The 24,027-nt window shown below is 38.5% G+C and overlaps 3 protein-coding genes across 4 annotated transcripts; all 3 read right to left on the bottom strand.

The window, feature by feature from the left end:
* Positions 1-2,853: 2,853 nt before the first annotated feature.
* Positions 2,854-13,777, bottom strand: mtdha (metadherin a). Of its 2 annotated transcripts, none has more exons than XM_044334904.1 (11): positions 13,223-13,777; positions 9,965-10,063; positions 9,705-9,816; positions 9,261-9,428; positions 8,055-8,279; positions 7,099-7,176; positions 6,834-6,905; positions 6,440-6,567; positions 5,982-6,092; positions 5,752-5,845; positions 2,854-5,538 (listed from the first exon to the last, which is right to left on the bottom strand). In XM_044334904.1, the coding sequence occupies exons 1-11, from the start codon at positions 13,550-13,552 to the stop codon at positions 5,471-5,473; spliced, it is 1,485 nt and encodes a 494-aa protein (XP_044190839.1). In that variant the 5' UTR covers positions 13,553-13,777; the 3' UTR covers positions 2,854-5,470. The 2 variants fall into 2 exon arrangements, with proteins under 2 accessions (XP_044190839.1, XP_044190838.1); XM_044334903.1 differs by having other exon boundaries at positions 7,099-7,179; positions 13,223-13,775.
* A 101-nt stretch (positions 13,778-13,878) lies between these two features.
* Positions 13,879-18,995, bottom strand: rrm2b (ribonucleotide reductase M2 b). Its single transcript, XM_044334905.1, has 9 exons — positions 18,824-18,995; positions 17,718-17,882; positions 17,356-17,472; positions 16,755-16,888; positions 15,961-16,055; positions 15,705-15,838; positions 15,078-15,182; positions 14,825-14,938; positions 13,879-14,537 (listed from the first exon to the last, which is right to left on the bottom strand). The coding sequence occupies exons 1-9, from the start codon at positions 18,869-18,871 to the stop codon at positions 14,385-14,387; spliced, it is 1,065 nt and encodes a 354-aa protein (XP_044190840.1). The 5' UTR covers positions 18,872-18,995; the 3' UTR covers positions 13,879-14,384.
* A 235-nt stretch (positions 18,996-19,230) lies between these two features.
* Positions 19,231-23,860, bottom strand: LOC122969314 (nuclear transport factor 2-like). Its single transcript, XM_044334908.1, has 5 exons — positions 23,753-23,860; positions 22,326-22,446; positions 22,075-22,146; positions 19,855-19,953; positions 19,231-19,546 (listed from the first exon to the last, which is right to left on the bottom strand). Exons 2-5 carry the CDS (start codon positions 22,428-22,430, stop codon positions 19,430-19,432), a joined length of 393 nt encoding a protein of 130 aa, XP_044190843.1. The 5' UTR covers positions 22,431-22,446; positions 23,753-23,860; the 3' UTR covers positions 19,231-19,429.
* Positions 23,861-24,027: the final 167 nt, after the last annotated feature.

Below are 24,027 nucleotides of genomic sequence, written 5' to 3' on the forward strand. Positions count from 1 at the left end.
GGTTTGACAAATCATACAGTCTGCTCCCATTAAATCAAAAGCCAAAGGCACATTCATTACTCTATTCTTAAACAAAAAGGACCTGTTTGTACAAAAAGGGAAATCATGCTTTTTTGTTAAAATTCTGTCTTAAAACAACAGTCAGGTGCCCAGATGAACAGTAAAATAGGTTTCTTGCTGTAATCATTCCTTCATAGTGCACTTTCAAGTGATGGAAGACAAAATCCACAGTCCTTCTGTGCAAAAATGTATTTAAAGGTTTATCTGAAGCTAATATGAAGCTTCAGCCATCCAAATGAGTTAAATCAAGTAGATATCTTTCAACGTTACAGTCTTTTTAGCGCCAAAGTCCCTCTTTTTGTTACTATACTTCCACCACAGTTTAACAGGGAAACACAAAGAGAGAATTTGATGCTAAAAAGACTGTAAATGTGGCAGATATCCACTTGATATGACTAACTCAGACTGAACAAAAACAACTGTGTGGACATACTGTGGATTTTGGTCCCCGTTGCTTACATTGAAAACACATTTGAAAGTGATATTTTAATACCCAGTATGAACAGGAGGAATGATTACAGTAAGGAAAACTTCTTTCAGTGTTAATATGGGCACCTGACTGTTGTTTTCAGACACATTTGAAAAATTGTGAAGTTGTCCTTTAATGCAGTCTTGAACATGCCCTGAGAAAACATTACATTTTTGGTTGTTGGTTGGTTGTTTCTGGTGGTCAGACTAAAACAGGCGCAAAAGCCACATGTCACTAAACACTGCACTTATGTTTAAAACCTTGCCTGTAAATGCAATCATTTTACATGCCTCCAGTTCAAGGCTGGATTACCAAACTGGAAAAGTGAGCAACTGCTCTGGGGTCATTTGATTAACTGTAATTTTGTTTTGGAGCGCTGATCTTGAGGCGCCCTCAAGAGAAGAGGGGCCCTATATCAAAATCTAGTTTTATTACCCTCATTATTTGAGCTTATATTGTGCTTGCATGATACTTATTCCTAAATTAATTTGTTTAATCATATGCCCACACACAGAAAATCTGGGGCAATCCAACATAGGAGTACAGAGAGGAGGAGGGACGGGGGGGTTAACTAGCTCATTGTTGCCCCGGGGCCCCTATAGCAGGTTAATCTGGCTGTGCTTCTATGCAGCTGTTTGAACACTTTTCATGCAACAAGTAACAACTTGTTAAAATGAAACAGGTTGCCCAAATACTATCAAGATAACATAACTTGATTTATTCTTGACACCAGCAGTTGCTCCATATTGAGACATAATAAGACGATGTCACGACAATTGCGTTTTTTTTTCTTTTGATTTGAAAGAAGACAAAGTCTAAAAACTAAATTAAATCACTAAAAATGGATGTGGTTGTATGTTTGTTTGTTTTTGAAACCTTAATTTCATGCCAGTTTCCCTCTCTCTCTGTCTCTCTCTCTCTCTGGGCAAACATCCTGAAACCAAGCCTGACAGATGGACCAGTGACCACAGCTCTAAGCTCTGGTGGGTGGACCACATTAGGAGATTTTCCTCTCCCGCCATGACTTAATACTGACCAGACTGCCACCTCTTTAGATGCTGGAACGCAATTTACAGAGGAAAATCTCAACATGGGCATCCATTTCTTCTCAACTAGTGTCGCTTAGCCCTCAAAGCATCCCGTATAACAGTCACAGTGACGGTATTTTGTACTATTAAACAGATATATTTGTGTATGTGCACAGAGGACTCTGACATAATGACCGGAAATACAAAGCCTAATCCTTTTTTCCTCAGACCTGCAATAAATCCCAGCGTCAGTGTTTGGGTGAACAGATTTATTAGTCTGGCTATATAATGTTTGGACACTCTGCCACTTTATTTCTCAATGTAGCACACATACTGTTGTTGCCTGTGGGTTTCAGACACAAGGACTTTACATGGATCTTTTTTTTTTTTTTTAAACAGCATTAGCAAGTGATTTTCATAGCAGGGCTTTGAGCAACTGCAGCGCCATCCATTAGAGCGTGACCTTCACTATTAATATATCTGCCTTTCATACACACAAACAAGAAAAATAAGCACAACAATCCCCTGGCACTGGCAGGGAAGAATGAAAAAAAAAAAAAAACGTGGTATCTCTTTGAAGTGAAGGTGAATGGACAGTGAGCCAAAGATTGCGAGGGATTAAAAACGGGTAAATCCTAAATGAACTGGGAGATAAGGGATGGAGAGGGATGAGAGACGAAGGAGGTCAGGCTCTGTAAACGTGCCACGCGACCGGCTCACCACATTGACTGGGGCAGCGGTTTGGCCTCAGGAGGTTTATTGCAACTGGGGGCCTGTCAGAGACTGACACAGATTTTCACTGTAGCATATAGTGAATCCACATTGTATTAATCACAGAGTTGGGATTAGTTTTCTCTGCAAAAACCAATACAACATGGTGGCAGACAGAGCAAAAGCCCCATTTTTTATCATTTACTATCATATAGCATTGCTTGTGTGTGAATGAATGGATACTTTTGACATGAAAACATGATTCAAAGTGGTGAAATTATCAGTATTTCTTCACGATAATGACCTAATTTAGTATATATGACTCGCCTGAGAAGCTCAAGTTGGTGGAGTTAGTGTCACCTTTCAAATATTTTAACTATTTTACTTGTTTCATTTAGGAACATTCATCACTACTGGAAAAGCTACAAACAAAAAGTCACTCTGGTTGCTGTCACATCTTTTTTTTTTTTTTTTTACCATTTTCTAAATAGGTGAAATGACTCTAAAGTTGTCTTTTAAGGCAAAATCAAAGACAATGCTTTAATCTTTAAGAAGAAAAGAAAGAATAACTAGTTCTTCGACGTGTTGATATCAAGCATTTCTCATTTATTTTTCATTTTCAACATAGAAATATCATTTGAATCTCCTCAAAGAAAATCATTCACAAAACCATTTGCTAATGACACGTATATAAATACATTGATTGAATCATCTTAAATCATCGGTAAAAATTAAATGAAGAAAAAAAAAAGAGAAAGGCGTCTGCTGCCACGGCGACATTTCATTTTGTTCTTTATGATCTATCAGGTCTACCAACAACTATGTACCATCACCAGCTGATCAACACTGTGATGCGCTAAGCTGACCGACAACGGTCCTGTTCATTTTCCACTAAACCGGATGCCCACAGAAAACACTGCAATTATTCTCCTATTACAGTATATACACTGAGTGGTGCTCCAGGACCAAGTACGAACAGTTAAAGCAAGAGATTGTTCATTTCATTTCATGTACACAAGTACTATTATCAAAGTCATGCAAGATGAAATTAATTCTGACATCAAAACTTGCAAATTGGATGGAAATTATAAAAAAGGTCGTCAATGCACTTTCTATACAACTACAGGTTAAGGCAATAGAATTAATTGTAAAAACGTTCAGTCAATTAAATTCCTGTTATATATATACTGTGTGTGTGTGTTTGTGTGTTGTTTTAAACCAACTTTAATGTGGATTTAAAGCTGCTATGTACGTCTTCATTCTCAATTTATGTCAAAAAAACTTTTTTTTTTTTTTTTCCCCCGTCATAAATCCTGGAAGTCAGTAACAAAGCAAAAGTTACACATTTCACATTCAGCAAAAAGGTAGAAAAAACAATTCATCTACATCAAAAAGGAACTCAGTACAGCCTTTTGCACAGTGCAATCACAGAAACTGGAAAAAGCCCTTACAATCTGTACATAATGGCATGGCTTTTTCTAGCACAAAAAAAAGAAAGAAAAAGGTTTTTAAAAATCATGTAGAGTGCAGAAGGAACCATAAAAATCAATGCACAGTCTAGTCTGATAAAAATCAACATACTCAGAAAGATAAAAAGTAGAAGGGCAATACTCAATAGTGCTACTGCATTATGGGATAATCCCACTGCTCCTTAACTTCACATTACAGTGCCTCCTGGTGGTTGACATCAGTTACTATGCTCTCCAGTCCCCAGTATGAATCCAGGATCAGCTTTTTATGCCCAAATTCTAAATGTAGCTTTGAAAAAAACACCTTTATCTGATCCAAAAGTAAATAAAAAGTTCTGCTGTCCATTTGTATGCCCGATGTTTCCCAAACTATCATCATAGTTTCAGTAAAATATGGCTAAATATGCTGCTTCAGTGTCTTGCTTTCCCGATCTCTAAAGCTCTGAAGCTCAAATAGTAGAATATCAATATTTTGGCAAAACTATGAATGTTTGGAACATACTATCGTATAGATGGGAAGCAGGAAGGTGGATTACACAGCAGGAGCGGTTGTGGAGAAGATACTTTTTTCCTGCTGTCGCTGACATGTTTTTCAACCTGACCACAGCTGCCGCTCCTCATAAAGGAGCAAACTAAACCGTCAACAATGATGTGAGTGTTTGTACTCAAAGGAAAGATTTCAGGGGAAAAGGTTAAGTTTGAGTCTGTTTTACACTCATATGTCATAGGTACAGTTTATCCATACAGGCCGTGTAATGATATCTTCATAGAGCGACTACGCTGTAAGAAATATGGTACGAATAGAAAAGATACGTACTCTCTGTGACATGCAAAAATGGATTCTGAACTTCAACTGAAACTATAATGAGGCTTTGGCAGTTTGACATATTTGTCTTGACAGTCGCATGTAGGTTACTGCACATGTTTTGTCCCAGCAACAAACCTACATGCAAGTACCGGGACGTATCCCTCCGCCGCAGCTCAGCAAGGAAACACAATGAGGGAACAAAAAAGACAGTTACTTTGGAAAAATACCCATCAGTTTGTCTCACACTAGCTTAGCTGAAGTTCAGAATGCATTTTTGCACAGAACAAGGTATCACTTCATGGCCTGAGTGTACAGATGGTATGTGAGTGTTGTATTAACATAGACTTGTAAAAATCCAAACCTATCCTTTAAAACTGATCTGAGATCAGCACTCATAAGCAGTTTGCTCTCACACATTTAATTCATATCAGGACGGCAGCATTGCAAACAAAACAAAGTGCAACATTCGGGGGAAGCAAAAAAAAAACAAAAAGAAAAACAAGCGCTTTTCGTGTAAATTAAATTTTCTTATAGCAAAAAAATAAAAATGAAGAAAACCCGTTTTGTATTTTTGGGTTAACAATGATAAACATACACTCTTGGAGGGAAAAAAAACACTTGTGATGCCATTAAAAATATGAACATAAACATGTACCTCCACTGCAAGTCCCACCTCTCCTGAAACTCCAATCTTTTTTTGCAGTGTAGCAAATAGTGCAAATTAGGTAAGATTTAAGTCCATAGGACCACATTTCATCATTTTATTTAGTCAAGCAGGTGATATCCACTGCTTGTTCTCGTTTTATTTCGGTAACTGATAAACTGTTAACGTATCTTAGAAAGAAACTCTGTACCTGGTAATTATTGCATGTGACACATTTAACAATCATTTGCATAAGTTGTGTATTAGACCTGTGATGTGACTTCATGTTTCCCTTCGGACCTTTTTCTTTTGGGAGGGCTTCGGAGGCTCCACGATCTGCTCAGACTTCTCTGTAAGTACATGAAAAAGAAAAATAGGAAATAAGAAATCTATGTTTGAATCCTTCAGAACATATGGATATAAATGACAGTATGTGCTTTAAAGAAATGCATAAAAAAGGAGAGGGATTAAATATTTATTAGAAGCTAGTTAATTATGCATTTTAAACATTTTTTTTCCTCACTGTGAGTAGACACAGATTCAGTCAGAACAGTTTAACCTACTCTGAGAGGAGGAAATGTTGGGATTCTGCTTTTTGGAGGCCAGCACAGGAAGCTCTTGGGGTTTGGGTACAGTGGGAGGCGCTGTGCTCACCGTCTAAAAATCAAACAAATGCAATGACATTACCAGAACAAGGAAAATACACACTTTCATTTGATGTGAATAAGTACAAATAAATACAAATGTTTTATACTTTTGTGCAATCTGACAGCTTGATGGGTTTTTTTCTTACCTGAGCCTCAGATGCAGCCTCCTCTTCTGTTTTCTTCTTCTTTCTTCTCCTCTTCTTGGATTTGGCTGCTCCCCCAGCAGGATCCTCAGTGTCCTTCTCATCCTCTGATACCTGCGATAACAAAAACAGATATTCAGATTGTTTGAAAATTAGGAACACTAAAATCTGGTGACAGTGATATTCATGGCAGGATTGACACTACAACAATATATCTAATCACTAAAGAGGGTCAAAGGCAATCTGTTGCAGATTTTTATCATATGGCTATTTAACATGTTGGCTTTTGTTTTGCTTCCTTAACAATGTGACACAGTAAAATCCAGAATTTTAAAAGCCTACTTCACACGTTATCAAGATTTTCAGGCCATGCCTAATAATAGGGATAATTTAGAAAACAGATTTAAATAGCCATGTGGAGTCGCTGAAGATAAAGCAGTGAATGTGAGTGTCAGTCAGACCTTGCTGGGAGCAGGCTGCTCCTTCACTGCAGGCGCTGGTGTCACCAACACGGGAGGCTCTTCATAGTTTCCCCAGTGCTCTGATGGGGCATTCCAGTCGGAGCTGGGGTCCACTGCTGCCACCCCATCTTAAAAATTAACATCAAAAGGATGATAGTTAGATACAAAAAAATAAGCCATGTATTTAGTTTTAAGATGTGTTAAGATTCAGGATGACACTGTGCCCAGCATAATCACTGAACATTTTTACATTTTTTCCCCAATCTGGAGTTATTGGAGAGGGTGTGAGAGAAGGAGGAGGAGAAGAAGAAGCAGAGGGAGAAGAAGGAGAAGAAGAAGAGGAACAAGAAGAAGAACTTTCTTGGTATGCTGAAGGGGTTGCTGAAATACTCACTGAATCCAGACCATGCTTCGTCAACTTCAGGGTGTCTCGCCCACTGCAGCCCAATTGAATTTGATACTGAATCTAAGAGAGACAAAAGGTAAATAAGAGAATGAGGGAGGTGAAAACTGTAAACTGGCCATGATTTTTATATACATATAATAATGGTAGTTTTTAAATTGAAGTGAAAAACTAGGTAAGATTTGGATTACAGATATGGGAAGTAAGTCTGGTTTATGACTGGGAGATAAAGCTGATAGTTAATCACAGTAACAACCTGTGGTGTTAAGTCCCAGCATGGAGAACGACACGGGGTTGAGGTCAGTTTTATTTCGGCCATTGATGCCACTCCACGCTGCTGAAGAGATCATACAGAAAGACAGATTATTATTTTGTTAGAATGCTGTTAAGGTAAACAAACAAAAAAATCACAGTGAACACAAAGCTTAAATTTGATTTTATAAAAGATTCTGCTTAGTCAGAATTTCATTGTGTCAAATATGAGTGTTGCATTGTGTTTTGCTTACAGTCAATCACAGCCACAAAGATGACAAAGGTCACTGCAGAAAACAAACCCTCTTCTTATAAAAGTATTTTTCTTTAGGGGTTTTTTGCTGTGGCAAGTGGTTAATTTGAATTTGGATTCTAAATGATTTACCCACCTGTTGACAAAGCCTCTAAGAGTTAAGTTTTCACAATGCATCAGTAAAACTCCCACTCAGTTTTCATTTTACTAGCAATACCACTTCTGCCCAGTAGAGGGCTCAAAATTATTATAACCTGAGTGAATTTAAACTCAAAGAATAATCTAATTGTGGATCTTTTGGTCTTCAAAATGGCAGTGTTTGTGTTTTTGTGTTGTTAGGCTTAGCCTAACATAGCCTTTTTTGACTTAATAGCACTGTGGGAAATGCTGAGATAGTAACGAAAGCTTTGATCACATTGAGATAATTTAAATACATTTAAAAGTGAGATTGTTCAGTCCCCCTAATACAGAAAGGACGAGTCCTACAGCGTTCATCCGATATGGATGTGAACATCTTTAGAGCTGAAAGCTCATAGTCACTGTTTCAACTGTTTCATATCAAATCTAACGTGCTGAGTAGAGCCAAAAACAATTAAAACCTCACTGTTTTAATATTTAAAGACTGCATTGTAGATTCTGCTGTGTTTCACGCCACTATCAATATTTATATTTGTGGTGGAAAAGGTCTACACAGGTCTAGGTGCTACCTTGAGTCTCCTGCGCCCAGGACTGGGGTTCAGGTTGGGTCCTGTAATGTGGATTTGTGTGGATGGCACTCCACTTAGTCCCCTCCATGGTACCCATCTGACCCGGGATCTTCAAGGAAATCTCAGTCCACCGTCCGCCGTTGACTGAAGGTTCCTCTCTCCAGCTGGAGGCCACGGAGCCACCAGCTGCCTCCCCTTTGCCAGCTTCTCTTGAATGCAGGGACTCTGAAACAAAGAGTGGGGGAAAATATGCTTGAGTACCATGAACTATTACTAGATCACTACTGTTTGGCACTAAACTAACTGTTCACATGAAGGTTGTGATAATAATGTATGTTCATCACATAATAACATAATAACATAATAGAGTGCTTAGGCTTTTTAAATTAAACTATATTTCCATCACTGATGGGTCTAACTGAGGGCCTTTTCACACCTGAAAGTCCGAACCAAGGTTCATGTTTTTGTTCCACTGTATACATTTGATCTGGTTAGTTTGGTTTCACATTACAATTATGTGAGCACACTAAAGAAGTTCATGTGACATACCTTCGTCATCACCCGCATGGGCTGCCTCCCCTATACTTGATTGGTTTGTAGACAGGCGTAAGTCTGTTGTAAGTGTGTTGTCAATTTGGTGGGCAGCCTTATGTCGTTGTTTGAATTAATGTAAAAATGTTATATTATTATACTATATATACTACAGTTTCTTTATCTTCAGGTGGCATTGCTCTCCCATCCTCTCTCTCTCACTCTCTCCCAAAATATGTGAAGGTGTCAGCATTTTGATTCATTGAGTTTTTCCCAGTTTATTTTTTATAACGTTGTCGGACCATATTTCAATTAAAAACTTGGTCTCCTGCTCTTCCCATGTGCTACAGCGGCTCATTTCTTTCTTTTTCCGTGATGATAGCCTGCCAGAACTTCCTGTAATTGGTCCAAAAATCCAAACCATCCAAAAAATGTTTTCACACTAGAAATAAACTGAACCATGGTTCAATTTCGTCGCACCAAGGTTCGGCTGTTTGGTCCAGACCGTGGTCTGGGGGAGGTTTCACACTTGTAATATTGGTCCAGATCAAACTGAAAAGTCCTAAAGTCCAGACCAAACGAGGTAGGTGTGAAAGGGCCCAAAGAGTTGGAGTACTTCTCTGCTTGTGAAAGTGATACCAAATAGCTATATTCTAACATCTGCTAGGTGAATACCATGGTTTCCTCTGTTCTTCCTAGTGTTGGTGGGTGCTGTGGCCGCAGGTGACTCCCCACGGGTCTTGGTGGCCTCCACCAGTCCTGAGCTACCAGAGTCCTCAGGGCCCTTGTCCTTCCTGCGCTGCTGCCTCTTTTCTCGGTTACTGACTTTGGTCTCCCACGCACCTGGTGAACACAAATAAAACAACATCAAACGGTTAGGTTACTCCATATATGCAAAGCAATTATAAAGAAGTATTTTAGATGGTCGATGGTGGGTGAAATTTGGTTGATTGTTTAACGAAGAGGCCGGCTACAACAGGAAAAGCTGAATAATATGTGTAAATCTCACAAAAACTGGAGGGGTTAAGTAGGTCGTAGTGAAACCACAATGGGCACATAGTAGTCAGTTTGAAAACGAGAAGTTATTGTGAAATTTCCCCTGTGGCAATAGAGTGTTACCATCGTCAGGTTCCTTCCCATCATTTGTAGACACATTCTGGGCCGGTTTCACATCTGTCTTGGTTTTCTTCTTGTTCTTTTTCACCTGCACTGGTGCCTGTACCTCACGCACCTGCGGACAGACAGAAATAGGTTATACTAAGGTATAGTTAGGGTTATAAAAAGTAGGATAAAAGTTCACTAACAACACATTTGAGCTTTGCCCCCCAAATAAACAGTTTTGGGTGCACTTCATTTTGACAGAAGCTTCTTAAACATACCTTCTCAGTTTTGATCTTTGGGGACAACTTGGACACCACCTCAGTGACTTTATTTTCCTCTTGAGCCACAGTCACTGGTTGTCCATTGGATTGAGTCTTCTGCCAGACAGAGCAAACAACAAGTTATAAACTCAGTTCACCATTTAAAAGAAAAAGATGAATAATCTAGATAACTTTTAATTTCAACATGAATCTTTAATATATATTTTACAGATGAAGTACCATCAAGCTGATACATGAACATGAGTTTTGTTTTTAAGGGAACATACTTTTCATTTCTAAAACTATAATTTATTGTGTCTACACTTTATTTGGAGGTTGATAATCTTTACATTATTGGTAACATCTGATTACAAACAGTTTTGACTGTGTGTTGACTGGTACTGGACTAGTTTCTGGAATATAAAGTGTTGAATAACAAGCTTTATGAAAGATAACTTTGTTCACACATGTGTGAAACATAATGCGATTTTAATGTTATAAACACAATTAGCAGTTAGCTAATAGGGCTGAACAATTAATTGTTTTCAAATCAAAATTGCGATTTGAAACAATGTGATTAGCAAATTGCAAAGGCTGCGATTAAGAGAGTGTTTGTATAGCTGGTGTCTGAAAGAAGAAGGCCAGACATGCATCACCACTGATAACGGATCAAACATTATCAGAGCTGTGGAACTAAATCAATGAACTAGGTTTCAGTGTTTTGGCCACAGGCCTCTCTCTCTGTCTGTGTGTGTGTTCAGTTATGTTTGCTTGTTGTCTTCAGTGTTGTTTTTGCACTTTTGTCTTTTAGATATTATTATTTGAAAGCACTTTGAGATGCATTGTTTGTATAAGTTATATATACATATGAATTATTACTATCTACTGTATTATTATTACAATTATTAATAATAACAACCTGCTTAACTATTTATTTGCTTTACTTATTATTGTTGATTGTATTGCTTGTTATTGTATTACAGTCTGAAAAATGCATTACTGTACTTTACACATTTAATGTTTTGGTTCATGATTTTTTTTTCTTTTGCAGAAAATGCTGTGAAAGATGACACAAGAGTAAATCAGGCAGCAGGACTTTCTGGCTGGCCATTTCTCGCACAGTTGAAAAAAGAAGACCACACTGAGCGAATTTAATCTATCAGAGCACTCGTTGATTACAGAGTGTCCAACAAGATGGGGCTCAAGACAGAAGATGACTGGGAGGGTGTTGGAGCAGAGCAAGGCCTTGTCTCAGGAAAACACGTCACCTGGTCCCCACTTGGCAGGACACAGAGGTTCTCGAATGAAACAACAACGCCCTCCGTCCTCTCCAGGAGTTTACAGGTGTCCTCTCTAGTGAAGCGTATGTAAGTGTGTCATATCTGAAGCCAGTTCTGCATCTACTGGCTGAAAACGATGAGGACACCGACCTTACCAAGGCAATAAAGTCAAGAACACTTGGCTACATGGAGGATAAATACAGTGACCCAGCCACACAGGAGCTTCTGGACATCACTTTGTTCCTTGATCCAAGATTCAAGATTAACTACATAAGCGCAGACAATGTCCCAGACATCGAAACAAGAGTGAAGACTGAGATGGAACAGGTGGCAAGAAAGGTAACTTGTCTTGTTTTTCTGTGCAGTTCAGTGAATACAAGATGCCACATAAAATATAAGTTATTGTATTTTGATTAAATTGATTGGCAATCTTAATTGTTTACATAAAATCACATTGCATGACTTAACAGCTCTTGTCTCTGTGTTGCAGAAGAAGAGGGCTTGTGTCAGCACCGCAGACGCCGTGCCACAAAGTGCAGCAGGGGCAGAGTCATCCACTGTGAAGAAGGGAAAGCGGTCATTGGGCAGCTTCTTCAATAGCAGTGCTGTGCCCCCTGCTTCATCTGCTGAGCAGTTGGAGGACGCCACGGAAACTGAGCTAAACAGCTACCTGATGATTCCTACCATTGATGGAGAGGAAGATCAACTGGCCTGGTGGAAGGTACACAATGTTAACTTTCCGATACCGAGCAAACTGGCTCACAAATTCCTCTGCATACCAGCCACCAGTTTGCCATCAGAGAGAATGTTTAGTGCTGGAGGCAATGCAGTCACGTGTCAGTGTTCCTGTCTGAAACCAGCAAAGGTTGACATGCTGGTTTTCTCGATAAAAAAAATCTGCAAAGAGTGAATAATGAGTGTTGAGAAATAGAGATGTCTGGGAAGTAAGTATTATGCAAGGCTTCTGTTGCTTGGAGTAATTTTAAGATTTTATTTTTTCAGCACTTTATCCTGTACTGGCAGCCTTTGTGAAAAAAGAAAATCGTTCAAAAGTTAAATGCTGGTTATTAGCAAATAAATGTTTTAGTTGAACATACAACATTTAGATTCCCATTTCTATTATTATATATAGTGATTTCTTTTTTGATAATTATTCTGTGGTTTGTCAGTTTATAAGCTAAATGCTGGATATCAGTAAATAATGTTCTATTGATCACAGATTGTGCAATATTTAGATGACACTCCTGTGCCATAAGTGAATGACCTACCTATTGTTTACAGAAAGGTAGCCTATTATTTTCTCATTGGAATTATTTTTTATTATCATCATTACTTTATTTTCAACAGTCATAGCTTTTGTGATAATTGTTCTATAACAATTAAAAATGTAATAAATACATGTTGGAGGCAATTCATATCTTTAAGTTCTCATCCTTACATTAGATTTTAGAGCAGCTAATATTTTTGATGGTATTTCATGTGGTTATGCTCCATCACATGTTTTAAATCTATTACACAGCGAATATGAAACTGAAGCTTGACTTATATCGCACATCAAATCGCAACATCTGTCAGAAAAATCATTATTAAGTTAGATATTTCCCCCCAAAACGGTTCAGCCCTATTATGTAGTGCTTTAGATGGTAACGTTAATTATCTTTAAAAGTATTGGCTAGGTTTTATGTTTTAACTGCTCGCCATAACTATCATCTCATATCTTTAGCTAACAGGTTTATTTTTGTCATTTTGATAAGTGGGTCGAATAAATAAGCCCCTGAATAGCTTAATTTACGTTGTGTAAACAATGTTGGCTATAAAGATGATGCTAATTAGCTATATGTTTAATTTGTACTGCTTCTGTAGATAAAATAATACTGGGTTTAATGTGTAAGTAAGCTAACAGCAAGGAGAACAGTTTCGTTTAGCATGAAGTACAACCGTTAAAACTTCACGTCTTTGTTTTTAATTCAGCCACCGTGATTCAGAGTAACGATACCTTTTCCAGCGTTTTCTTTCTGTTCCTCTTCTTTTGTTCCTCTGGTTTAGCAGTTTTAGCGAAGTGGGCCTTAGCGGGCTCACCGCTGCCTTGGGTGACCGGGCATCCCCGCTTTTTCCCGACGAGCAGAGCGCCGCAGACGGCGGCCAACAGCAGCCCCACGGCGGCCGTAGTCAGGACGACCCACGTCGGGTATAGCTCGGGCTTCAGACCCAAATCTACCCCAAACTGAGCCCTAACATACCCTTCTCCGGAGGACAGGAGATCCTTCAAACGACTGGAAAGCAGCTCGGCTTTTTCCAGCGCAAAGCCTCGCAACTCTCCTGCCATCTTTCCTAATAGCTAAAAAAAAAAAAGAAAAAAATGTAGCTAGCTGTTAGCTATCATCGCCGTATGCTAAAACGGAGGAGTGGCTAATTTAATGTGACGGTTGAAATCTCAGTGAAACTACAATCCGCAGTTAATGATCTTAATGTTACAGCTCTATAAATCAGCAATAAAAGCTACATGCAGGGATTTAACCACATGTTAACCATACAGTCAAATCATGTTATATTATAGTTTGTCACACACACTTTAAATGAATACGGTTGACTCTCTGCTGTATGCAACATATTTCATCATTAATGCTATTTAATTACCATACAGAAACCATCTTCATTTTACAAAACTTTTTTTTATTTTGCATTAAAAATAACAGCATATTAAAACAATTTCCTCATAGATGCCAGCAGTAACAACTGCAGACTCAATAAAGTCTATTGGGTTATATTATAGGTACAAAATAGTTGCCCTATCACCTCCCACATTATTTGTGTTTAAGAAAAAATGAGGTTGTACTATGCATATAAGTGTTGAGGTAACAAATAGCCATGATCTAGGCTTCCGTACTTTAAATATTTTAGTATTTCTTCTCCTATACTTACTGCTTATTACAGTAAGTCAACGTGCAATTTTCAGTCCAGAAAGTAACATATTTCTCCTGGAAGAGTGTCATTTTAATCTGTCAACCATAATTAATGTTCTTGCAATCTTGTGATTAATGCTTGAAAAACCGTTTGAATAAGACTGTTTTTGTTTTGTTTTTGTTTTTGTAACAAACCCCATACACAAAATAAATAAATATGACAAATGTAACAAATATTTAAGTGTCATTTTGTTTTCAGAAGTCAGCATCAAGAGTGAATTCGCAGTCCATCATGCTTGACATGACTCCAAATTTCTGGTACTCAGCAACTCGTTTCTCAAAGAAGTTGGTTTTCCCCTCCAGCGAAATGGACTCCATGAAGTCAAATGGATTCTCAGCTTGGTAAACCTTGAATTACAGGGGTGAAAATAGGTTATTTGCGCCAAAATTTCACACCATTACAAACAATAAACGTAACAATAACATACACTGACACATTTTAATGTGATTTAGTTATACTTTTTAAATCAAATAATATGAAAAACATATGTCTTTATGGTAATTTTTGCAAGGTCTGTGGCTTTTCTCAATCCTGGGCTCCACCTCTTAAATATGACAGTTAGGGATTTAATGAGAAATTACTATTTGGCTTTGATTGGCTCTCTTTTCTTGGGGATAAATTTAAAAAGCATCACCTTGGCCAGTCCAAGGTCAGTGAGAAGCCGGTCAGCCACAAACTCGATGTACTGCTTCATCAGACAACAGTTGATTCCAATGAGAGCCACTGGCAAGGCCTCTGTCAGAAACTCCTGCAACACAAAACAGGAAATGTTCAATTATTTACAGAACTGGTCTGGCCTATTGAGATTGTAGTCTTTTAGAATCAGACATTGAAAAATTAATAAACATTCAAGCTACTACTGGAGACAAAAGTAAATACTAGCTGACCTGTTCAATGCTGACAGCTTTGGTGATGATGTCCTTCACCCGATCCACCGATGGCTTCTTCACCAGGTAGCTGTACAGCAGGCAGGCGAAGTTACAGTGCAGGCCCTAGGAGAAACATTAAAAAACATGTCAGAAAAATTGATATAAAAACAACAGATAAGTGTGAGTACTGTCTCATCAGCAATTAACTGTGTTCATATGCACACTGCGACCATATTTTCTACCCAACCTGACCAAACAGGACATAGATCACAGCCACTCAGACAGTTTTTAAACAGCAAAATGTGGGTAGAAGTGCCGAACAAAGATGGCAACCACATTACAGGAATGGTAAATGCCAACAGTTATACAGTACTGTGATCTGGGAGTTAGTTGAGTGACCTGAAATTACAGGAAAAACTTGATCCGCATAACCTCAATGTAGGTGTGTCAGATGAAATCATACAAGATACACACAAAGTATAATTGAGCTTAAACACCACACCTGCACTGAGCAATACTGTATTAGTTGGTGTATGTTCACTTTACATGTAGGCTTTGATCAATCATAAGTCATCTTATGATTGATCCAGCTACACTCTCTTTCTGACAGATTAGGCTACATGTCTGTCTGTGCATTCATGTCACCTCATCCCGGCTGATCAGCTCATTGGAGTAGGTGAGGCCAGGCATTAGGCCTCTCTTCTTTAGCCAGTAGATGGCAGCGAATGAGCCAGAGAAGAAGATGCCTTCCACTGCTGCAAAAGCCACGAGTCGCTCCCCTGAGGGGCAAAAAGGAGGGGCAAAAGAAAGTTTTTGTCAAAAGTACTATTAACTCCAGATGAATGTAAAAGCCCTCTTGGTGTTTCATTATATGTGATTTAAAACACAATGTCTCCCTTACCGAATGTGGATTTGCTGTCATTTATCCACTGGAGGGCCCAGTCTGCTTTCCGTCTCACACAAGGCATGGTCTGAGTGGCATTGAATAAATAGTCCCTGAAATATATACACAATACAGAATTAGTTAGTTACTTTTGGCACATTTCACATTTCACATGTGTACTGATAACCATTTCTAGCTTTAAACATATAGCATAACAATTAATTAACCTATAAAAAGTAACAACAGCCTCACTGCTTGTTAAGGTAGAGGATTAAATGAATGCAGCAAATGCAAAAACAATAAAATATTAAGTCCAAATACTTTTATAAGCATTGTGCAGTAAAGTGCCTGTAGATGAAATTGAGACCATGAAATTGTTGTCTTCCTCATCAAGAGGTGCTACAGCTGGGAATGCAACGGTAACTGCCACAAAGTGGTGAAGACTTATCCTGTTACAGGATAACAGGTGCAGGTTTTACAGTTTGTTTTGAATCTTGAGAATTTTTTTTATAATTGAGGAATAAGACTTTATATGGTTGTGCACTTGCTTTGAGGCCACTGAGGCTCAGACACATAACGTTTAACCATCTAACCACTACAATATGTTGCAGTTATGAATACTGACTTAGTAGAGGGAAACTATTTTATTGCTGGAACTGTTTTTAGTACATATTTAATACTCTACTGTTGTTCATTAAGCCAAAAAAAAGCAATGCATTTACAAAATTGTCCACAGAAATCTGCTTGTTTCTAGAAGTTATACAGAGCCACTGAGCCATGAGAAGAGAGGACTGGACTGATGAGTAACTGACCTTTCCTTCAGGTCACGAATGTAAGTGTTGATGAGCATGCTGTACATCTCTGAGTGAACAGTCTCTATGAGGATCTGGAAGCTGTAGAAGGAGCGCGCTTCAGGGATCTGCACCTCCTGACAGAACCTCTGCACCTGTTAGGAAACACAGAAACACAAATACAAAAAAAACCACAACTTAGCCTTGGCACAATATTTCATTAAAAATACAATCTTCAGCTATCATGGGGTCAAAAATGAGACTTAATCTGACTTCAGTTCACTCTAAAAAGTGTGCGCCATTTTGAAGTTGTGATATGAAATCATTTACTCACAGGGTAAACCTAGGACACAAGTTTCAGTGAGGTTGCGGTGTGCTAAAAGACAATCCGTACTGGCAGCGGCTAGAAACGCTGCCAATTTTGCAAGCGACTGTGGGAGAGGATCCACCTGTGCTCAGACAGTTCTGTATAATTCTGCCAGCAATACATTAAGATAAGTTGCTCTAAATCTATTTGCTCCTTGCGGTAGATACATTAAAAACGTTACAGATCTAACGCTCTCTCCAGAGGCTGCAAGACACCTGTTACAACTGAGTGATATGCATCTAACCCCTCTCTCACCAGGTTCTCGTTCACGATACCATCACTAGCAGCAAAGAAGGCCAAGACGTGCGAAATGAAGTGTTTTTCCTCAGGTTTCAAACGATCCCAGTGTGCCAGGTCTTTGGATAGATCAACCTGAAAGACACATCAACAAGCCAAATGTAGATTGTTTAGATTTTTCCAGTGATTACAGGTTGTGGTGCCATTTGTAGAAGGGTGAAAAACACAAATTAATTACTTATGGAGTACTTGGTTCACCTTTACTAGACTGATACTGAAAAGTTTGTATTCTCTGCAAAATAACTTGATACATCTCTTTAGATGATTGTGGGTTTCCCCTTTAACCAAATTAAGTGAAACATTAATATTTTAACACCCACTTCCTCCACCGTCCAGAAAGAGGCTTGTGCCTGCTTGTACATCTTCCAGATGTCAGGGTACTGGATGGGGAAGATGACAAACCGCCTGGGGTTGTCCCGGAGCAACGGTTCTTCCTCCGTCTCTGAACCACTCTTGGAGTCTGGATCTTTATCTTTGAAGCCATTCTAAACAAAAAAAAGCCCAAACCCATGAGTAAATACATTTTAAACACATATTTAAATCAGTTTATATCGAATTGTTGTCAGTAGTGTCCCTACAACGGTTTCTTTTTGTTAATATCAGAGGTTTTCAAAGTGGGAAGTAGGCTTCAGGGGAGACTCAGTGAAAGGAAGTGAAAAAATATTACATTAGTTATTACATTCGCTATCAAAATTAGATAACTTAGAATAGCAATACAGTAGTTTTGGGGAATTTTACTGTTTTTCACACTTTCCCAGAGTCAGCAACAAATCAATGCCTTCAGACAGACCTTTTTAATGTGGTCTGAAGCATGTCAAACAGCGATATCACGCTCAATTGTAGAGTGTCTATGGGATCAAATAACATAATCATGATCCCACAGGCATCCAGGAATTGAACGAAACTAAGCAACTTCCAAGTTTTGTCTGAAGGGAATCCCACAGTGTCAGACTTTGAAAACCTCCGGTTACTAGCTAAGAACTGTACCTTTAATCACAAAAGAGGTCACTGCGCTTGCGCGTGAACTCGTAACATCCCAAAAACAAAGGACATTTCACATGAACATAGACAATATTGGATTTCAGTTATTTATAGAAACTCTAATCACTGCTAGAAACGATCTCGTTACTCTCCATAAACAAATTCGCGCATTTTATCTCCGTTTTTATCGGCGGTTGTGTCACATATTTATCCGACAAACCTCCTAACCGTCACTGTTAGCTAACATGAACAGACAAGGCCAGTTCTGATGTTGTTATAAAACATGTAACAAACTACAGTCATATAGATAAAACATGACTTTCATCCAGAAGTCTCTCTAATAAGGTTAACACACCGATAATAATGAACGTAATGGTTATATTTACGTTTCGACCCCCAACATATATACATACATCCACACCGCAGCTATGTTGAAAACACTTACCGACTCTCTGTGAATATCAGACTGGCCATTTACATTCATTAGATCCATTTCCAGAGAAGTCAGTCTGTAAACGTCGGTGTCAGTCAGGGCTGCATTGGTTCTTGTTGTCAGTCACCTTGTGTGCAGCTGCAGCTCTGATGGTTAAACCCTTTAAACTGGGACCCTTTTAAAAGGAGTATTACTCCTCTAGTGGCGACTCACAATGCTACACTATTATAAAACCACGTGACATATTTCCTGCTAAAGACAGTAAGACTTCACTCTTTCCATTATAACCTACTCACTTAACTTTCACTATTAGTCATCATACTATTCACTTAACTTACAATATTAGTCATCATACTGCAGTCGTTGGGAAGGGGGGGAGAGTAAAAAAAAATACAGATGTTTGACAAAGCAGACAAGTATTCTGATAAATTCTTTTATTTGACAGGAATGTAATTTGACACATGACATCTGCTGTGTAAAATAGCAGAGGATAAATGTGCTGTAAACACAGAGGAACCTTGTATACAATTCCCTTGCGTTGTCCACAATGACATCTTCACCACCGCACTCATGCACAGCCAGATGTTAGTGTTTGTGTGAGTCGACAAAGTTGGACCGCTACACCGGTATGTTATGTATCCCCAACCGGAACACGTCATTCGTGCAAGCCCATGCGCAGTTTTGGGACTTAAGCATGAACACTTGATGGAAGGCCATTGGTGGATCGTCATCAACCTGTCGCAAAAAAATTGGGGAAATATTTGTGAGCAATTTGATGACATAATACAAATGGTCAACTAGGGCAAACATTTATTGTACATACATCACATAGGGTTTTATTTTTGCCATACATGCAATACTCATGATAAAACAAAGACAATCAGGCTGTTTAAGGAGACAAAAACCTTGCTCAATTTTAAAATTCATACAACAAAAACACAACAGTGATTCAGGTGGAGCAAGTGCGCAGGGCAACTGATATAACATGCAGTTGAGCGGTTGATAAATTTGCATGTTATAAATAGAAAATCTTATCAGCTTACCTGTAACTGTCCGAACACCATGATGAGGATGCAGCTGTCTATCGTGGGTTGGAAATCTTGTTCTGTGATAATGTGCTTAATGCGTTTGAAAGGCAAGTTCTGTAGATTGGAAACAATACAATCATTGGAGCGTACAACAAAACTACCAATCGTAATGAATCACTATTAATATGCTATAGTGCTGCAACATACAATTATTTTCATGATGGATTAGTCTGCAGATTATTTTCTCGATTCATTGTGTATAATTTCTTAGAGCCCAAGATTTTTTGTTTTGTCTGTTCAACTGTCCAAAATCCAAACATATTCAGTTTACTATCATGTGCCACACATACAGTGCTGCTTAAAAGTTTGTGAACCCTTTTGAATTTTCTCTATTTTTGCATAAATATGACCTAAAACATGATCAGATTTTTACACAAGTCCTTAAACTAGATAAAGGGAACCCAATTAAACAAATGAGACAAAAACATTAAACTTTTTCATTTATTTATTGTGAAAAATTATCCAATCTTACATATTTGTGGGAGGCAAAAGTATGCGAACCCTTCAGTAACTGGTGTGACCCCCTTTTGCAGCGATAATGTCAACCAAATATTTCCAGTTACTATTTATCAGCCCTGCACATCGGCTTGGATTCGTCCTTACAGAACAGTCTCAACTTGGGGATGTTGATGGACTTCTTTGCATGAACTGCATGCTTCAGGTCCTTCCACAGCAATTCTATAGGATTAAGGTCGGGACTTTGACTCAGCCATTACAAAACATTAACTTTCTTCTGCTTTAACCATTCTTTGGAAGAACGACTTGTGTGTTTAGGGTCGTTGTCTTACTGCATGACCCACTTTCTGTTGAGCTTCAGTTCACAGACAGATACCTTGACATTTTCCTGTAGAATTTGCTGGTACATCTCAGAACTCATAGCTCTATCAATGATTGCAAGCTGTCCTGGTTCACAGGCAGCAAAGCAGCCCAAACCATGATACTACCACCACCACCGTGTTTCACAGATGGGTGAAGGTTCTTATGCTGGAATGCAGTGTTTGCTCATTGCCTCATTGGTCTCAACCATCCACACATTTTTCCAAACCCGTCCCGGCTTAACCTTGTGATCTTTAGCAAACCTTAGACGGCAGCAATATTCTTTTGGGGGAGAAGTGGCTTTTTCATTGCAACTCTGCCATGCACACCATTGATGTTCAATGTTTTCCTGATGGTGGACTCAAGAACATTGACTGTAGTCACTGCAAGAGAGACCTTTAGTTTCCTGGACGTTGCCCTGGGGTCCCTTATGACCTCCTGGAGTATTATACACCTGCTCTTGGTGTTATCTTTGTTATTCAACCACTCCTGGGGAGGGTAACGATGGTGTTGGATGTCTTCTATTTGTACACAATCTGCCTGACAATCAACTGGTGGAGTCTAAACTCTTTAGAAATGGTTTTGTAACCCTTTCCAGCTTGCTGAACATAAACAACTCTTCTTCTAAGGTCCTCAGAAATCTCCTTTGTTTGAGCAATGACACACTTTCACAAACCTGTGTTGTGAAGCTCAGACTTTGATAGTTAAGACCCAGATTTCTCTTCTTTAAATAAGGCAGGACCTCCCAGACTCACACATGATTGTCATCCCATTGACTGAAACACCCGACTGTAATTTCCCCTTCAAATGAAGTGATAATCCTAGAGGTTCACATACTTTTGCCATGCACATATGTATATGTAACTTTGAATAATTTTCCTCAATAAATAAATAAAAAAGTGTAAGGTTTTTGACTCATTTGTTTAATTGATGTCCCTTTATCTAGTTTTAGGACTTGCATGGAAATGTGATTACATTTTAGGTCATATTTATGCATAAATAGGGAAAATTCTAAAGGGTTCACAAACTTTCAAGCAGCACTGTACAAGCTTCAAAATCTCACATTTGAGAAGCTGCAACAAGCAAATGTTTGGCATTTTTGCTTAAAAAAAATTACCAAAATTATTAATCAATTATCAAAATAGAATAATTTTCTGTTGATCGACTAAATAAATAATCGACTAATTGTTGCAGCTCTGATATCCTAAACAGAAGAGGGGAGCTGTTCAATTCAGCAAAGTGAGAAACATTAATGATCAGTATATGCACAAATGTAGGCACTTAAAAAGGTACAAGGAATAAAAAAATGGATGGACTGGAAGCTGCCAGTAAATAGCTCCAGTCAGAAGAGATACGTACTGCTAGTTTGCCAGTTATGGCTTCCCTCCCCTGAAAGGGTGATCCTTCCCACGTCAAGCAGGCGTCAGCAGACTAAGAAAAAAAATATTTTTCTTTACATCAGATACTAGCACACAATTTAATCTATCATGCATCATTTACAAAAGTAATTTCAACAGCAAATGTCAAGTAAGATGAGATTTAGTTTTCAGCAAACGTCAGTGTTGATGTTGTAGCATATTTAAATTGTAATCATAACTGAACAAACTTACATATAGGTTACCCAGTCCCACCCTGTTGGTATTGTCAAACTGGTTGTAATATTCTTGTACGAAGCCTTCTCCGATTTTCTGCCATATTTCTTTCTCACAAGCCATGTGTGCAGCTGTGGATCTGTAAAGGAGAGAAAAAAATAGTCTCTTTGTTACATGGCAGTCAGTTGTAGTAGATTGCAGGCTGGTCACTGCAACCCATGACTGATCACATTAATAAAGACTGTATATGGATGAATGGAAGGAGGTCACTTTCATCTAGGAAGGCAGCATGTTTTTATCTACTAAAAAGCTACAGAAAAGAAAGGCGTACACTAATTAGGACCGAGTTACACGATTCTAAACAACATTACAGTTGTTATAAGCTCATAATGGTCTAGTTTGATTGAATCCATTAAAAACACGACCAAATATGAATTTTTGTAGATGAAGCCACGAAATTATTTCTTAATTGCAAGATACTAAAAAGTCTATTCAGCTGCAGTTTTCCTTAATGAGCATCCACCAACCCTCATATTATCTATTTTGACCCCATGATTAGTACTCACACACAGTTCACACTCATCACAGTTAATGAATACATGAGGGACAAGTTGACCGTGTTGATTTCGAAATTATAATGCACAGAAAGGACAATACAACTCATACTTGTGCATAATTATGGAAAACTTCCAAGTCAGTGGATATACTCAGACTTTGACAGAAAGAGAAATACAAAAAACTAGTCCATCCAAGTAAATTTCAAGTATGGGAAACATTAAGACATGTTATTAGATTAATGGTCTACAGTGAAAGTAATCAAACAAATAATTTAGGCCACAATCATGTGTTTTATTTCACAAATGAACTGTTAGTAGCCTTTCTTGCTTGTGGATATAGTTAGTTACATGTTTTATTTCTGCTAATATCCAACTTCTCCATGGGTTACAACGATAACAAACACTAAACCTGTGACAACACGAAAAAAAAAAAAATCAACCTTATATCGCTGAATATGTTTAATGAAACTAGTCTCGGCAGCTCGACGTGCAACTTTAACGTTGTTTTCACGTCAACGTTTTTTTAATGTTTACGGGGGCCAAGGTAGAAATTAACCCTGATTTAGAGTCATCATAGCCTGAGGGGGCTTGTGGGTGTTAACTACTACATTTAGAGATAAAGAAAGACCGCAACAGAAAGCTGGAAACAACCCCAAACTGTCCACTGGACAACACCGGGAGCCACAAGTTGTCCAGTCACCCAACTTATGGCTAACAGTTACCGTTAGCACACAGATTTCCCGGAACCGTTTAACTATTCTTTGTCTCTTAATTTATCTTCGTTATACTCATCCCGAACAAGCCCGCGTTGATACAATTCGGCAAGTCATCATCTTCGAGAGGCACTTAGCTCAAAAAGAGTACTTTACCATGTAAGTTTTAGCTTACTTTTTCAATTAGCGTACGAGCCAGCGTGGAGTCAAATCCTCGAAGCTGATGAGCGTTCCCGCTTCCTCCGAGTTATGACAAACGTATGACGTCACCTGGAGGCCGACCAATGAAAGCTCAGAATTCTTGGTATTTTATCCCTGAGTTCAGGCTGTCAGGAGATCTTCCGGCCGGGATTTGTACGCAGAAGGGAAAGCTGCCTGAAAGACTGAACTCAGGACTACAGGTCTAATAATATTTGTACGAAAGAAAAACTAAAACTAAAAACCATTATG

The sequence above is a fragment of the Thunnus albacares genome, chromosome 19, assembly GCF_914725855.1.
Source record: "Thunnus albacares chromosome 19, fThuAlb1.1, whole genome shotgun sequence".
Taxonomy (NCBI): Eukaryota; Metazoa; Chordata; class Actinopteri; order Scombriformes; family Scombridae; genus Thunnus; species Thunnus albacares.

Coding starts and splice junctions, on each gene's coding strand:
- rrm2b (XM_044334905.1), bottom strand. CDS start 18,871: ATGGATCTAATGAATGTAAATGGCCAGTCTGATATTCACAGAGAGTCG. Junction 16,056..16,754: donor ATTCGTGACCTGAAGGAAAG/GTCAGTTACTCA, acceptor TATATATTTCAG/GGACTATTTATTCAATGCCA. Junction 14,939..15,077: donor AAGCTGTCAGCATTGAACAG/GTCAGCTAGTAT, acceptor TTTGTGTTGCAG/GAGTTTCTGACAGAGGCCTT.
- mtdha (XM_044334903.1), bottom strand. CDS start 13,552: ATGGCAGGAGAGTTGCGAGGCTTTGCGCTGGAAAAAGCCGAGCTGCTT. Junction 10,064..13,222: donor GAAAGAAAACGCTGGAAAAG/GTATCGTTACTC, acceptor TCTGTCTGGCAG/AAGACTCAATCCAATGGACA. Junction 5,846..5,981: donor AGGCTGCATCTGAGGCTCAG/GTAAGAAAAAAA, acceptor TTTGATTTTTAG/ACGGTGAGCACAGCGCCTCC.
- LOC122969314 (XM_044334908.1), bottom strand. CDS start 22,430: ATGGCTTGTGAGAAAGAAATATGGCAGAAAATCGGAGAAGGCTTCGTA. Junction 19,954..22,074: donor CCATAACTGGCAAACTAGCA/GTACGTATCTCT, acceptor TCCAATCTACAG/AACTTGCCTTTCAAACGCAT. Junction 19,547..19,854: donor TGGTGTTCGGACAGTTACAG/GTAAGCTGATAA, acceptor TTTTTGCGACAG/GTTGATGACGATCCACCAAT.